This window comes from Schistocerca nitens, chromosome 5 (assembly GCF_023898315.1).
Source record: "Schistocerca nitens isolate TAMUIC-IGC-003100 chromosome 5, iqSchNite1.1, whole genome shotgun sequence".
Lineage (NCBI taxonomy): Eukaryota > Metazoa > Arthropoda > Insecta > Orthoptera > Acrididae > Schistocerca > Schistocerca nitens.
The window spans coordinates 869,042,295-869,059,807 of record NC_064618.1 but is presented as its reverse complement, the minus strand read 5'-3'; the positions used below and the strand labels follow the sequence as shown (position 1 = coordinate 869,059,807).

The 17,513-nt window shown below is 45.6% G+C and overlaps 1 protein-coding gene across 1 annotated transcript in view; it reads left to right on the top strand.

Annotated features, from left to right (window-relative positions):
- LOC126259452 (serine protease persephone-like) overlaps positions 1–7,391 on the top strand; it is a 43,685-nt gene extending 36,294 nt beyond the window's left edge. Inside the window, exons 6-7 of the mRNA XM_049956273.1 lie at positions 2,386–2,537; positions 6,915–7,391. Of these exons, the coding sequence (XP_049812230.1) occupies positions 2,386–2,537; positions 6,915–7,076 (314 nt within the window). The 3' untranslated portion in view covers positions 7,077–7,391. The remainder of the gene's footprint in view (positions 1–2,385; positions 2,538–6,914) is intronic.
- Positions 7,392–17,513: the final 10,122 nt, after the last annotated feature.

The window sequence follows — 17,513 nt, the reverse complement described above, 5'->3', positions numbered from 1 at the left end:
TCGTAATGCAGGTACTTTGTAACGAGCCGCCGCTGTCTACACGCTCCTTAAACCGTAGTACTCAGACAATATACCTGAACAATAGTAGAAATTTTACCTGTTGAGGTCACGTTCACCATGCCTGTGACTAGATTCTCTGGTGTCTGATACTTATAGTACGTTTTCAAGTCTGCGTGTCTCTCTACGTTCTGTTGCAATAAGGTCGCTAACGGTGGACCAACATACAAGTCACTCCTGTATCACTGAGTGAATGCCGGGATTAGTAAGGTCCTGAAACCACGCCCCGTTTGAAGTCTCACTATACTTCCTGTGCACTCATTCTGATAGCAAATACGCTGACGGAAAAAAAAAATTGCAGGACTAGGAAGGATTTGCCCGACGTAAACGAAAGTTGGTAGGCGTGTCTCTAGTTCTGAAATATTATGTCTATTCACATCTTGCACCAATCGCATAAGAGTGGTAGTAGTTGCGTCACTATGAGGATGCAAATCAGTTTGGCTCTGAATGCACGCCATAACGGTCGTGACCATTAGTCACCTTTGGGACTGGACTTTATGAGCCAGCCAAGAATGCCTTTAAGGCGCCAAAGACGCCATCATCAACCAACGCAAAAGGTCGTGTAATAGGCCTACGAGAAGCTTGATGTTCCTTCTGTCATACTGCAGAAAGGCTTATCGAGAAAGTAGGCACTGTAAGTGACTGCTGGCAGCGGTGATGACGAGAATGTACAGTCGCAAGAGCACCGGGCTCCGGACGGCCATGTCGCCCTGCCGAGAGAGAAGAACGTTCTATTCGGTGTACGGCTGTGGCGCATCATACTCCATCTGCAGCAGTCGGCACCACGTGGCACAACGAACTGTTGCAAATTGGTCACTTCTGAGACAGCTCCGAGCCAGACCGACCCCAGATCACCATCATTTGTGACTTCATTGGTGTCAAGCGAGAGCTCCCTGCAGGGCAGGTTAGTGGTCTGATGGACTCTGGTTCTGCCTTGGTGCAATGATGGCCGTGTGGTGGTTAGTAGGAGGCCAGTTGAGGTCCTGCAACCTACCTGTCTGTGTGCTGGAAACATCGCACCTACACCTGGAGTTATGGTCCGGAGTGTGATTTCATGTGACAGCAGGAGCAGTCTCGTGGTTATCCCACGCACCCTGACTGCAAATTTGTACGTCAGTCTGGTGATTCGACCTGTCGTGCTGCCATTCGTGAAAAGCACTCGAGGGGGTGTTTTCCAACAGGATAACGCTCCTCCACACACCGCTGTTGTAAGCCAACATGCTGTACAGAGTGTTGGCATGTCGCCTCGGCCTGATCGGTCACCAGATCTGTCTCAGTCGAGCACATATAGCACGTCATCGGTCTACAGCTCCAGCTTGATCCACAACCTGCATTTACCGTACGCGCACTGACCGATCAAGTACAGTATACGTGAGACTCCATACCACAAACTGACATACGGCAACTGTACAACACAATGCATGCACGTTTCATGGTTGCATTCAACATTCTGGCAGTTCCACCGGTTATTAATATATCAGCAGTTCACATTTGCAGTGGCTTATCTCGCGATTATGTTAACATGAGATCTCGCAATGTTAATCACTTAAATGTGTTTCCAAGACAAATGTAGTCCCGAAATTTCGTTACTCTACATTAATTATTTTTTTGTGCTCCAAATTTCTTTTTCCGTCAAAAAAAATGGCTCTGAGCACTATGGGACTTAACATCTGTGGTCATCAGTCCCCTAGAACTTAGAACTAGTTAAACCTAACTAACCTAAGGACATCACACACATCCATGCCCGAGGCAGGATTCGAACCTGCGACCGTAGCAGTCGCGCGGTTCCGGACTGAGCGCCTAGAACCCCTAGACCACCGCGGGCGGCCTTTTTCCGTCAGTGTACGTCTGTGGTGCCGTACCATATTGAATGTGTGAGGACTGTTCACCAAATATTATCTGGTATACTGACTTCGTAACATAATGGCTTTATAAAATATTGAGTTCTTCTACGTCATACAGCATTATTGTGCATCTGATGTGTGAATGATTTAAGTAATTAATAGTACTAGTATAATAACAAAACGTAAATTTTTTTCTGGACATATGAGCACCTGCATCTTCGAACTACGAGCCTGTGTCAGCAGAAAGAGGCAGTATTATCTGCCTGTGATGAGAAGTAGATTAACTGCATCCTAATATTTTTCTTCTGTTTCTTATTTTATGTGAATAAATGGATCATTCCTTTGTGCATAGAGCCTTGTATGTAGTGAGGGGCACCGGTTACGACGGTTACAAACATTTACAGTTACTCCTCTAGATATCAGTCACTTCCTCGTGCAGCCGAGGGTAACAGCTGTTAACAGTCCACGTGCGACCTCTTTGCAGGAACGAGGATGAGCCCGCTGCTGCTGAAAACAACTATTTCCCCGTTCCCGCTGTCGCGCTGCCAGAGGACTTACGAGAACAAGTTCCCCAACGGGCTGGACTCGTCGGTGATCTGCGCCGGCGACCCGCAGGGGAAGGCCGACACCTGCGTCGTAAGTACTTCAGGCCAGTTCTGCGCATTGGCGGAAGCACATCATTCAAAAATGCGGTGATGGAAACTGCAATTCATTCACCATTCAGACGTCAAAACGACTCCACGTTCCTTCTTTACGTGAGAGTGACGTAGTTTTAAGGACACAGCCTGGCAAAAATAGAAAGTGAAGCTGGCAAAAGTGAAGTGGAGAAGGAAATGAAACTTCAGGGGTGGGAGGGTGTGTGATGGTATTTCAGTGATTACAAAGACAAGTCAGGTGTCAGTTCAGTGATTACAAAAAGAAATGTTCAAATGTGTGTGAAATCTTACGGGACTTAACTGCTAAGGTCATCAGTCCCTAAGCTTACACACTACTTAACCTAAATTATCCTAAGGACAAACACACACACCCATGCCCGAGGGAGGACTCGAACCTCCGCCGGGACCAGCCGCACAGTCCATGACTGCAGCGCCCCAGACCGCTCGGCTAATCCCGCGCGTCAATGATTACAAAATCGAGTGAAATTTAGGAAGGGCTTGCACGTTGGGGACGGCGTCACGCAGCCGTCGCATCCCCTCCTGGTGCAAGCTGGCCTGCGACTGCTCGGACTGGTCCGTCACGCCCTGGACGATGCAGGCACGCAGGTGGAGCTGACGTCCCAGCTGGTAGCGCACGTGTCCTGCCTACGACACATCGGGGGGTCTCGTTGGCCACGGCAGTAGCTCCGCGTCGCGTAACCAGTTCACAGAGACACGTACTACGTATGATTTACACTCCGCAAGCCACCCAACGGTGTGTGGCGGAGGGCACTTTACGTGCCAGTGTCATTACCTCCCTTTCCTGTTCCAGTCGCGTGTGGTTCGCGGGAAGAACGATTGCCGGAAAGCCTCCGTGCGCGCTGGAATCTCTCTAATTTTATATTCGTGATCTCCTCGCGAGGTATAAGTAGGCGGAAGCAATATATTCGATACCTCATCCAGAAATGCACCCTCTCGAAATCTGGACAGCAAGCAAGCTACACCTCGATGCAAAGCGCCTCTCTTGCAGAGTCTGCCACTTGAGTTTGCTGAACATCTCCGTAACGCTATCACGCTTACCAAATAACCCTGTGACGAAACGCGGCTCTTCTTTGGATCTTCTCTATCTCCTCTGACAACCCGACCTGGTACGGATCCCACACTGATGAGCAATACTCAAGTATAGGTCGAACGAGTGTTTTGTAAGCCACCTCCTTTGTTAATAGACTACATTTTCTAAGGACTCTCCCAATGAATCTCAACCTGGTACCCGCCTTACCAACAATTAATTTTATATGATCATTCCACTTCAAATCGTTTCGTACGCATACTCCCAGATATTTTATAGAAGTAACTGCTACCAGTGTTTGTTCCGCTATCGTATAATCATACAATAAAGGATCCTTCTTTCTATGTATTCGCAATACATTACATTTGTCTATGTTGAGGGTCAGTTGCCACTCCCTGCACCAAGTGCCTATCCGCTGCAGATCTTCCTGCATTTCGATGCAGTTTTCTAATGCTGCAACTTCTCTGTATACTACAGCATCATCTGCAAAAACTACATGGGACTCCCGACACTATCTACTATGTCATTTATATATATTGTGAAAAGCAATGGTCCCATAACACTCCCCTGTGGCACGCCAGAGGTTACTTTAACGTCTGTAGACGTCTCTCCATTGATAACAACATGCTGTGTTCTGTTTGCTAAAAACTCTTCAATGCAGCCACACAGCTGGTCTGATATTCCGTAGGCTCTTACTTTGTTTATCAGGCGACAGTGCAGAACTGTATCGAACGCCTTCCAGATGTCAAGGAAAATAGCATCCACCTGGGAGCCTGTATCTAATATTTTCTGGGTCTCATGAACAAATAAAGCGAGTTGGGTCTGACACGACCGCACCGCACGGAAAGACACAGGTGAGAGCGTAGGGTGTCCGGGAGGTGCGGCAGGGCCAGCCAGCTCTCTGTCGCTGCCAGCCGCCACCTCAGGTCACGCCTGGTGAGTTCGCACATCGTGGCGCTGGGACTAGCACCGCCGTGCTTCTCCACATCATTTGAAGAACGGGACGCCGGCATACTTGCCGACGATGGTCATCCGCGGCGGTGCAGAACCACAGTTGATCGCCAAAGACGACGCGACGCCAGACATCCGTTTCACTGTCCCAGAACCACTCTAAAAGCAGCCGTCCGTGCCGCGGTGTGACGGCAGGCGTGTCGTCACTCCCCTAGTCCGACTGCTGCCAGCCGGCCTCCGACCAGTGGTGCAGGCAGACGTACAGTCCAGTACCTGTTGTTTGGTGGCAGTCACGGACGTGAATGGGCTGCAGAGTGGTCGGTGCACAAGTCAGCGAGCCTCCATTCTGGTGGTCAGACTTGGGCTGTCCTCACGTTCCCATCCAGTCCAACGTAAGGCCGCTGTCACATCCGAATATCCCACAAATGTGGATACTGCACTATTCGAACAGCCGGCCAAATGGACGCCCACAACTACGCCTGTCAAACTCTGTCAGTTGCCGATAACGTTGTCTCGCGGAAGTATCCGGCAGCTGCGCGTCCTTCACGGTGATTAAAAACGCCTGACGGCGCCGTTACGCCTCTTATATACCCTACCAGGCCTGGCGACAACACGAGACGCACACGTCACTAACATACACTGGTGGCCGATCTACCTGTCACAGACAACTCCCGCTCTAATCATTTAGACATCCGCACACAGCGTGCACGAGTACCGAGTTACATTGACATCTAATCGAGTGTGCTAAATGGTTCACTTTTGTTTGTCAGGCAATATCTACCTGCATGGCTGCCAATGCGTATGTCAAAATAACGTGTTATCTGTCACATAACAAACTTTTGAATTATATAAATTGAATATGAGCATCTTTCTTTCAAAGCATTTATGGTACTTTTGTTGGACGACATGTACATTTCCAGCCATTTGAAATTCAGGTGAGCTCAATGTAAACTGAAGCGCCAAAGAAACTGGTACAATCATGCGTATTAAAATATGTAGGTATATAAACAGTCATAATACGGTGCTGCGGTCGCCAAGCCTATATAAGACAACAAGTGTCTGGCGCAGTTGTTAGATCGGTTACTGTTGTTACAATGGCACGTTATCAAGATTTAACTGAGTTTCACCGCAGTGTTATAGTCGGCACACAAGCAATGGGAAACGGTATCTCCGAGGCAACGATGGTGGAGATTTTCCCGTACGACTACTCCACGAGTGTACTGTGCATATGAGGAATCCGGTAAAACATCAAATCTCCGACATCGCTGCGGCCGGAAAAAGATCCTGCAAGAACGGGACCAACGACGACTGAAGAGAAACGTTCAACGCGATAGAAGTGCAACCCTTCCTCAAATTACTACAGATTTCAATGCTGGGCCATCAACAAGTGTCAGCGTCCGAAATATTCAACAAAACATCATCGATATGGGCTTTCGGAGCCGAAGGCCCACTCGTATACCCTTGATCACTGCGTGACAAAAAGCTTTACTCCTCGTCTCGGCCCGTCAACACCGACATTGGACTGTTGATGACTGTTGCCTCATGGGACAAGTTTCGTTTCAAATTCTATCGGGCGGATGGACGTGTGAGGGTATGGAGACAACCTCATGAAACCATGGGCCCTGCATGTCAGCAGGGGACTGTTCAAACTGGTGGAGGCTCTGTAATGGTGTGGGGCGTGTGCAGTTGGAGTGATATGGGACCCGTGATACGTCTAAATTCAACTCTGACAGGTGACACGTACGTAACCATCCAGTCTGATGACCTGCATACATTCAAAAGAGATCTCAACCCCCTCGCACTCTTGCGGATTTATTGACAGCCCTGCGGGATTCATGGTGCCAATTCCCTCCAGCACTACTTCGGACGTTAGTCGAGTCCACGGCACGTCGTGTTGCGGCACTTCTTCCCGCAAGTGGGGGTCCTATACCTTATTAGACGGGTATAGCAGTTTCTTTGGCTCTTCAGTGTATATACGTGTTAGATGCACTTTCATTGCAACTAACAAAACTATTTTATAATAGCATATACTCAGTTTACTTATGTTCGTAAATCTTTTCCTTGTTTCCAGTCTATGATAGCGCACCATTGTCGACAACCCATTTCAAATGGTAATGACCATCTTCAGTAATTCGATACGCTGAGGATAATGTTTTGTAAACGTCGACTGGAAATAAAGAGAGAAAACGCTGTACCTCCTCGATCACTCTTTGCGTAAACTCAATTGTGTCGTAGTTCGTATTTATATTGACTCATTTCTCATCTCCAAAGGGTCACGCTAGAATCTATGGAGAAAGATGTGTGGGTGAGTCCTGTACTTAAATTTGTCTAACTAAACGATTGTTCGTTCTGTTTCAGGGTGATTCCGGAGGCCCTCTTCAAGTCATCGGAGAGCGTGCTCCGTGTTCAATTGTCGGCATTACCAGCGTAGGGCCGAAACCGTGCGGCGGTTCCATACCCAGTGTGTACAGCCGAGTCTCCAGCTACCTAGACTGGATTGAGAAACACGTGTGGCCATAAACTAAACTGCTTATGGGAGTCGTAGTCATTGAACTTCGTCTTCCAGTGCATGCCTTCATACACTGTATTCCAGTTAGTTCAATGGCCAGTAAAGTGTACTGTCCGGCTGTCAAACTGTGATAACCAAACTGTTTAGTGTAAGAATGCTCTCATACTATTTATTAGTTGTGAAAAGTGTCAGAGTTCAGTTTTGCACATTGTAATAATTGCTTCAAAGACGTATCGATATGAGAAAAATTTATGTCCCATAGGCAATACAACAACAACTTCTCATATATTTCGCATGTACTGTAATGAGACTTCAAATTTATCCAAGTCTGGTTGCTTACTTCCTGTTTTTAAAATGACTTCTGCATATTGCAAATAAGACAGCCAACAAAATGATTCACTGTCAGTCCCAGTTGATATTATTCCTAATATCATCTCAGCATACATCAAACTTCGATTGACTGGACCACTCACACAACACAACGAATCTATAGAACTCTTATGTACTGTGTTCACAACAATTCAACTCACTACTGTTATTCATTTTCATAAAATGATAGTGTATTTTGTAAATACTACATAACTATAGCAATGTACATACTAAAAGTTAGAGAAGTAAAGAAAAAATTATGACTTTTCCTTCACTTTTAATGGTCCTGTTTAATAGGGCCTGGCATGTCCGAAAACAGAATTTCTCTGACGTAATATGTTCCTGACGAGAAATGTTGCGGTTTTAAGTTACACTTGTGTATTTATGTACATAGCATTTTGGACTCAGTATTGTATTAATGTACTCGACTTATAGCATTTTGTCGATTTCACATGAGTTTTAATAACAATATTCTATTAAATCCAGTGTTTCTGCTTCTTTACGGATGGATTAGACGACCGAGGACTCAGAATTCCAGGAATGGTGGCATTGGACTCTCGTACAGCTCTCCTTTCTGAAAGCTCAACACACTTTTTTTAACAATCTAGATAAATGAATCGAGTCTGAAACAAAAGATGTTCGAAAGCAATACGGCTCACGCCTGACACCTGACGCCAGTCACTACCGTACATCGAGGGCAACATGCACACGTGCCTCTAAACTCTGCAACTCCCCGCATGGTGTAACTTGGAGGGTACAGTACACTGTAGAGCTACTATCATTTTCTCCCAGCCTATTCCATTTGTGGATGAAACGTGTGTGGAGACAGATAGTCCGTATCCTTCTGTACGAGCTCTGAATCCTTTAACTTTATCATCGCGGTCATTACACGAGAGATGTACTGGAGGAGGTAAGATGTTTCTTCACTCACTTTGGAACGTGGCCTCTAGGAATTTTGGTTCCAACTGTATGGCATGAAACAAGTAATACAGGGAAAAAAGTTAATTACCATGTCACATCCAGTTTACAGATTGTCTAGTGTAAGAGTTGCTTGTAAAACTGTATTCACACGGTGTCACATAATGGCCTTTTAAAACTTTGGTAGATTGTAAATGATTAAATTCATAAATCCTTACAATAAAGGTACCTGTAGCAGAAAATGTGAAATAAAGTTTCCACAGCTTTAGGGAAGCTACGCCGCCATCCACTACTGCTGCAGACGGAAGACTGCAAACACACAACTGCAGAAGTCTGTCCGAGCCTGTGTACAGTAACTTGTTTACTTAGTGACCGGCGTTCTTCAACGCACTCCATCCATCCACTGGCTCTTTGATGTAAACGGGACGCTGGTCAACGTGAGTCAGTGTACAGTTGTCCGCTGACCGTGCTTTACGTACTGTAATTACGACCCGTGGCTTAGGGACGCCGTCACGGTAGCTCAGTTTGTTCGGTCAGATGGCCATCTGCCATTTGTAATTAAAAAAATGAATGAAGTATTTAACAATAAACTTGAATGGGTGCCATGCGACGTCCTCCCAAATCACATGCCGAGAACAGTAACGAAAGAAAAGGGTAGCGTCTTTAATTAATAATAAAACGTCCTGTGCCCTGGGTTCGAACCCAGCCATTGCTTAAATTTTGAATAAACATCAACAACAATAGCGGCACAGAAGCGGACAGAGATTCTGGGCGACCTCTTGCCGTTGGTGTTGAGTAACTGCCCCTAAGAGGCGCAATAATTAGCAACGAGCAACAGCATTAGGATGCAGATGGCAATGGAAACCGCTGCAATAAAGACAAACAATGCGCTTCGACGGGACATGTGGTCCGTAACAAGAAAATCTGTCATGATGATGTCTCCATTTGTAAAAGATTCCGGATCACTCCCTCACTCGGATCTATGGTAGGGGCTGCCAAGGGGAATGTAACCATGTGAAAAAGACCGAATAACGAACGAAAGGGTGACATACTACGAGTCGGAACGTGGAATGTCACAAGTTTGAATGTGATGTGTAAGTTATAGAATTTGAAAAGGGAACTGCAAACACTCAGTTCATGGACCTACATAGTCAGTGAAGTAAAATGGGAAGAAGACATGGATTTCTGGTCAGAAGAGTATGGGGTAATATCAGCAGCAGCGGAAATGGTATAACGAGAGTAGGATTCGTTATGGACAGGACACCCGGGCAGAGAGCGAGTTACTGTGAACACTTCAGTAATATGATTGTTCTCATCAGAATAGACAGCAAACAAACGCCAACAATAATTCATGCGTGCATACGATGTCACAAGCGGGAAGATGAAGAGATAGATAACGCGTATGAGGATGTTCAACACGAAGTTCAATTCGTAAAAGGAGTTGACAAGTAGGTACGAGTGAGGAGAAAGACTATTTGAGTTCCAATATAGACTTCATCTACCAACAGCGAACACATTGTTCAAAAGTTGCTGAAGAAGAAGCTACACTTGGAAAAGGCCGGGATATACAGGAAGATTCCAGCTGGATTACGTCATGATCAGAGATTTTGAAATCACCTATTGGACTATAAGGTGTGCCCAGCAGCAGATATAGACCCCGATCACAGTTTAGTGTTGATGAAAAGTAGGTAGAAGAATGTTGTGGGAAGATGTAGAATACTGAAGCAGTGAGGGATGAAGAGGTGCGTTTGAAGTTTTCTAAGGCTGCTAGGTACTGCGATAATAAATACCACAGTAGGCAGTTCAGTTGAACAGTAATGTACATCTCTAGAAACGTCAATTACAGAAGTTGGTCAGATAACGTAGGTACAAGGAAGATAACTTCAAAGGAACCTCAGGTAATAGAACAAATTCTTCAATTGATCGACGAAAAAAGGAAATACAAAAATATGCAGGAACACAGAAATATAAGTGCCTTAGGAATGAAATAAATGGGAAGTGGAGGGAGGCCAAGACGAAATGCTTGCGATAAAAACGTAAAGAAATCTAAAAAGAAAGGTCGCGGGAAGAGCTGATTCAGCATGTAGGAGCGTCAAAGAAAACCTTCAGTGAAATTAAAAAGGAAGGGCGTTAATATTCAGAGTCCAACAGGAATTCCACTCTTAAATGCGGAGGAGAGAGCGGGTAGGTGGAAAGAACACACTGAAAGCCTCTACTAGGGGGAGAAATTGTCTAATGACGTGACTGAGAAAGAAATGGCAGTCGATATAGAGGACATAGGGGATCCAGTACTGCAGTCAGAGTTTTCGCTAAGGCAAACGAGATAGATAACATTCCTTTGCAATATTTAGAACATTTGGAGGAAGTGGCAACCAAGCGGCTATTCATGGTGCTGTGTATAATCAATGAGTGTGGACAAATGCCAGCATACTGTCGAAAAATATCACGCACACAATCCCCAGCACAGGAAGAGCCAACGAGGGCGAGAACTATCGCACAATCAACCTACCAACTCGTGCACCCAGGCTGCTGACAAGAATAGTATAGCTACGGGAGAAGAGAAAAAATTCGTTAGATGACGATCTGTTTTGATTTCGGCGAAGTAAGGCACCGGAGAGATAGTTATGACGCTGCGACTGATAACAGAAACAAGACTTAAGAAAAATCTAGACACATCCATAGGATTTGTAGATCTGGAAACAGCGTACGATGATGTAAAGTAGTGCATCATGTTTGAGTCCTAAGAAAAATACGAGTAAGCTACACTCCTGGAAATTGAAATAAGAACACCGTGAATTCATTGCCCCAGGAAGGGGAAACTTTATTGACACATTCCTGGGGTCAGATACATCACATGATCACACTGACAGAACCACAGGCACATAGACACAGGCAACAGAGCATGCACAATGTCGGCACTAGTACAGTGTATATCCACCTTTCGCAGCAATGCAGGCTGCTATTCTCCCATGGAGACGATCGTAGAGATGCTGGATGTAGTCCTGTGGAACGGCTTGCCATGCCATTTCCACCTGGCGCCTCAGTTGGACCAGCGTTCGTGCTGGACGTGCAGACCGCGTGAGACGACGCTTCATCCAGTCCCAAACATGCTCAATGGGGGACAGATCCGGAGATCTTGCTGGCCAGGGTAGTTGACTTACACCTTCTAGAGCACGTTGGGTGGCACGGGATACATGCGGACGTGCATTGTCCTGTTGGAACAGCAAGTTCCCTTGCCGGTCTAGGAATGGTAGAACGATGAGTTCGATGACGATTTGGATGTACCGTGCACTATTCAGTATCCCCTCGACGATCACCAGTGGTGTACGGCCAGTGTAGGAGATCGCTCCCCACACCATGATGCCGGGTGTTGGCCCTGTGTGCCTCGGTCGTATGCAGTCCTGATTGTGGCGCTCACCTGCACGGCGCCAAACACGCATACGACCATCATTGGCACCAAGGCAGAAGCGACTCTCATCGCTGAAGACGACACGTCTCCATTCGTCCCTCCATTCACGCCTGTCGCGACACCACTGGAGGCGGGCTGCACGATGTTGGGGCGTGAGCGGAAGACGGCCTAACGTTGTGCGGGACCGTAGCCCAGCTTCATGGAGACGGTTGCGAATGGTCCTCGCCGATACCCCAGGAGCAACAGTGTCCCTAATTTGCTGGGAAGTGGCGGTGCGGTCCCCTACGGCACTGCGTAGGATCCTACGGTCTTGGCGTGCATCCGTGCGTCGCTGCGGTCCGGTCCCAGGTCGACGGGCACGTGCACCTTCCGCCGACCACTGGCGACAACATCGATGTACTGTGGAGACCTCACGCCCCACGTGTTGAGCAATTCGGCGGTACGTCCACCCGGCCTCCCGCATGCCCACTATACGCCCTCGCTCAAAGTCCGTCAACTGCACATACGGTTCACGTCCACGCTGTCGCGGCATGCTACCAGTGTTAAAGACTGCGATGGAGCTCCGTATGCCACGGCAAACTGGCTGACACTGATGGCGGCGGTGCACAAATGCTGCGCAGCTAGCGCCATTCGACGGCCAACACCGCGGTTCCTGGTGTGTCCGCTGTGCCGTGCGTGTGATCATTGCTTGTACAGCCCTCTCGCAGTGTCCGGAGCAAGTATGGTGGGTCTGACACACCGGTGTCAATGTGTTCTTTTTTCCATTTCCAGGAATGTATAAGGAGAGACAGGTAACGTAGACTATGTACAAGAACCAAGAAGGAACAATAAGTATCTACTACCAAGAATGATGTGTTCGGATTAAAAATGGTGTACGCCAAGAATATACTCTTTCGCCTCTACTGTTTAGCCTATACATCAAAGAAACAATCCCAAAAACAGAGGAAAGATTCAAGTATGCGGTTAAAATTCAGGGTGAAAGGATATCGATTATGCGATTATCTAATGACATTGCTATCCTCAGTGAAACTGAAGAAGAATCCCAGGACCTCTTGAATGGAATAAACAATATAACGAGAAGAGAAGGCGGACTGAGAGGAATCCGAAGAAAGACGAAAGTACTGAGGAGTAGCGGAAATTAGATCCATATAGATCATAAAAGTGGATGCACATACATATGTACGTATGTATGTATGTATATTCCCCACACCACAGGACCGATTTCGACTAAACGTGGTTCACAAATCAGGTACGGTCTGCAAAGAAACACTGCGGGGGTAAGAACCACCTACCCATCAAAGGGGGTGGAAAAGCAGTGCAGCCCACGACGTGCGGGTGCCCGGCACTTACTCATCCGCTATTTGACAATGGGAGCACTTGTGACTTTCAACAAACTTGACACACAATTTCAAACCTTAACGAAACTTTTTCTCGCTTACTCCACTTTCGATGTGCCTGCAGTAAAATTGCCGCATTAAACGCGACGTTTTACTTTATTACTTGTTTACTACTAACAGTTTTACCAACACATTTTGCAGACAGTCTTAACAGCGCTTTTGGCACACAATATCCGCATATGCCGTTAAATATATGTGCAAAATGATATCATTGTATGGTCCATAGTTCAGGAGATATGACGTCATAAACAGTTAAAAGGATCAGAAACTGCCACACCATACATAACATTTAAATTTATTACTTCTCTCCTACTAACTCCACTCGCAGTTAGATTCCTAGGGAGTTTCTACACACGCCGCTGAATGTACCTACAAAATTATATCGTTGTACGACACATAATTCAGGACACATGACATCATAAACATTTAGCTCCCTGAAAAAGAATGGACAGGACGTGATTCTCCTCTTTCCTTTCTCTGTCCACCTCCCCCTTTTCCCTTTCTGTCCATTTCGCCCTCCCCCTCTCTCTGTCCCTCGCCTCCTCCCCCCTATCTGTATCGACCTTCTCCTTTCCCTTTCCTATCTGTCCCATCTTCTCCTACCGTCGTCTCTCTCCAAATTATCACCTGCACCCTAGTAGGAGATTCACTACAGATACAAATTGACTGTGTGCACAAATATGTGTGAAATATGTTAAATATATAAGTGCGTAAGGAGCAAAGCCATGTGTAAAAAGCTCCTCTTAAAACTCTGCATCGATTTCAGCCAAACTTGGTACACATATCACTTAATATCTGGAAATAAATACTGTGGGGCTCAGAACCACCAACCTACCATTGGCATAGGGATGACAACGTGCAGAGAGAAGAGGGGAGGAAGAGATGAATAGACAGAGACGGGGAAGGAGGACATGGACACAGATATGGGGTTGGAGGAGATAGACAGCAGAGAGAAGGAGATGGACTGGACACAGAGGAGTGTGTAGGAGCTGGTCAACGAGGGGGGGGGGGGAGGGAAGAGATAGGAAAAGAAAGGAAAGAGTTGATGGACAAAAAGAGGTAGGAGGAGATGGACAGAGAGAGAGAAGGAGAAGATGGACAGAAGCAAGGGAAGGGGGAAATGGACATAGGAAAGCAAGTGGAGGAGTTGGACAGAGAGACAGGAATAGGAAGAGGAGACAGAGGAGGCAGAAGACATGGACAGAAAGAGGGGGAGGAAGAGGGGGACAAAGGGGGGCAGGAGGAGATGGACAAAGAGAGCACATAAGAGGAGACTGAGGGGGAGGAAGAGACTTGCTCTGAGGAGGGGAGGATGATGTGGACAGAGGGGGGAGATGCAACTGGGCAGAGGGGGGGGGGGAGGAGCAGATGGACAGAGAGAAGGGGACGGGAGAGATGGATACCAGGGGTGTTAGGAGATGTGCAGAAAGAGGAGAAAGGAGGAGGTGGACTACTAGAATACTGGAATAAATATATACTCAGGGAACATCGCGTGATCAGCTGATTATCATAAACTTGACATCAGAATTGGGGACAGTGAAATAGAAGATGTTAAGGAATTTTCCTACCTTGACAATGTAACAACACGTGACGAACGAAAAAAAGAGGGCATAAAAGGTAGATTAAAACAGGAAAAGAGGCCGTGCCTGGACAGTAGAAGTCCGATAGTATCAAACATTGGCCTTAAACTAGAGGAAGAGATTTCTGAGAACGTAAGTTAGGAGCACAGTATTGTATGGACTAGAAGGGAAAGGAATAGTTTGAGACGTCTTGCTGTAGAAGGATGTTAAACTTGAGTGAGCTGATAAGGTATGGAATTAAGAGGTTCTCCGTATAGTCAATGAAAAAAAGAATAGTGACAAGAAAAAGGGACGAGGTGATTGGACACGTTAAAACAACAGGCAACCCCTTCCGTGGTATTAGAGGGAGCTGTAGAGGGTAAAGGCATTAGGGGAAGACACAGACTGGGATTCATCCAGCAAATAACTGAGGTCGTAGGTTGCAGGTGCTACTCTGAGTCTAAGACGTTGGTACAAGAGAGGAGTTAGTGGCAGGTCGCATCAAACCAGTCACAAGGCTGATGATTTATGAAAAGTTCTGACTTCATGAAAGGTAATTATATATCATTTTGGAGAACTTGCTGATTATGTTTGTGTTATGATGAAGCTCATGGAAATGTCAATACAGCTCGTTCGTTGTGCGCAAGATGGTTTCCAAACAGATGACGTTCTAAGTAGGTTAGTGTCATTTCAGTTGCAGGTAACAATCTTATCTCAAGGTCGGTGGTAAGTGCTTTTAATACCAGGTTACAGACTTGAGAGACTTACAATCAGGATCACCCCCACACCAGGAATTTATCAAGGTCATCCAAGGGAACCCGCCATACATCTTTGGCGGTTGGACTCATTATATTCAAGGACATAATGTAACTCGATACTGATCGCATGATTTGAAATTGGTGGAAAACCCCTGGACCAATGAGACCGCATTAAAATGATAAACCCTCGACCAATAGGATTCGAGCTCCCTCTCCTCCCCCTCATCGTGCTTTATAACCAGTTCATCTGTGTAGACCTCTTCCCTCTAGGCCTGAGCATCGTGGAAGAAGGAGAAATAAATAGCAAATTAAGTTCTCGTTATGGGATGGGAAGTAAATTATAGGAGAGTGGAACTTAGCGTATCTAAGCCCCATACATAGAAACGAAAGCAAGAAAATATGTAGCAATTATTGTGGCCTAAGTGTTACAAGCCCAAGTAGCGGGCTGCGTGGGACATTTTAAAATCAAGAATTTAGAAGTTTTGTAAAAGAAGTGGAAGAACAAAGTAGCTTTAGTAAAAGTAGGTCGTGTAAAGATAACAAATCGTAGCCTAAGACATATCATGGAGAAGAGACTGGAAAGAAATCTAAGCAGTCATTTGGTTTTCATACATCTTGAAAAAGCTTATGACACCCTGCCAGTAAATGTATTGTTGGAGGTGCTCTGGTCAGGCGAACTGACAAAATTTTATATAAGAATTATCATAAACCTCTATAAGTCAGCAGAATCTGTCATTAGGGCTGGGCAAGAAATTTCTAGACAGGCCTTCAGAATAACTAAAGGATTGAAAGAAGTGAATCACCTGTATAAACATCAAGAGCTCAGATGGAAAACCAGTCCTAAGCAAAAAAGGGAAATCAGAAAGATGGAAGGAGTATGTAGAGGGGCTATACAAGGGCGATGTACTTGAGGACAATACTGTGGGAATGGAAGAGGAAGTAAATGAAGATGAAATGTGAGATATGGTACTGCGTGGAGAATTTGACAGAGCACTGAAAAACATAAGTCGAAACAACGCCCCAGTGGAGTAGACAACAATCCCTTAGAACTACTGATAGCCTTGGGAGAGCCAGGCCTGTCAAAACTCTACCATCTCGTGAGCAGGATGTATGAGACAAAAATACCCTCGGATTTCAAGAACAATATAATAATTCCAATCCCAAAGAAAGAAAGTGTCACTGCTGATAAATACTATCACAAATTCTTTAAAGAAGAATGGAAAAACTGGTGGAAGTCGACTTCGGGGAAGATCAGTTCGGATTCCTTAGAAATGTTGGAACACGCGAGGCAATACTGATTCTACGACTTCTCTTAGAAGATAGACTAAGGAAAGGCAAACCTACATTTCTAGCATTTGTAGACTGAGAGAAAGCGTTTAACAATGTTGACTGCAATACTCTCTTTCAAATTCTGAAGGGGGCAGGGGTAATATACAGGAAGCGAAAGGCTATTTACAATTTCTACAGAAACTAGATGGCAGCTATAAAAGTCGAGGGGCACGAAAGGGAAGCAGTGATTGAGAAGGGAGTGAAACAGTGTTGTAGCCTGCCCCGATGTTATTCAATCTGTATATTGAGCAACTGTAAAGGAAACAAAAAAAAAATTTGGAGTAGGAATTAAAATCCATGAAGAAGAAATAAAAACTTTGAGGTTTGCCTATGACATTGTAATTCTGTCAGAGACAGCAAAGGACCTGGAAGAGCAGCTGAACGGAATGGACAATGTCTTGAAAAGAGGATATAAGATGAACATCAACAAAAGCTAAATGAGGATAATGAAATGTAGTCGAATTATATCATGTGATTTGAAAGGATTAGATTAGGAGAAGAGACACTTAAAGTAGTAAATGAGTTTTGCTATTTGGGGAGCAAAATAACTCATGACGCTCGAAGTAGAGAGGATATAAAATGTAGACTGCCTACCTCAAGGAAAGCGTTTCTGAAGATTAGAAATTTGTTAACACTGAGTATAGATTTAACTGTCAGGAAGTCTTTTCTGAAAGTATTTGTATGGAGTGTAGCCATGTATGGAAGTGAA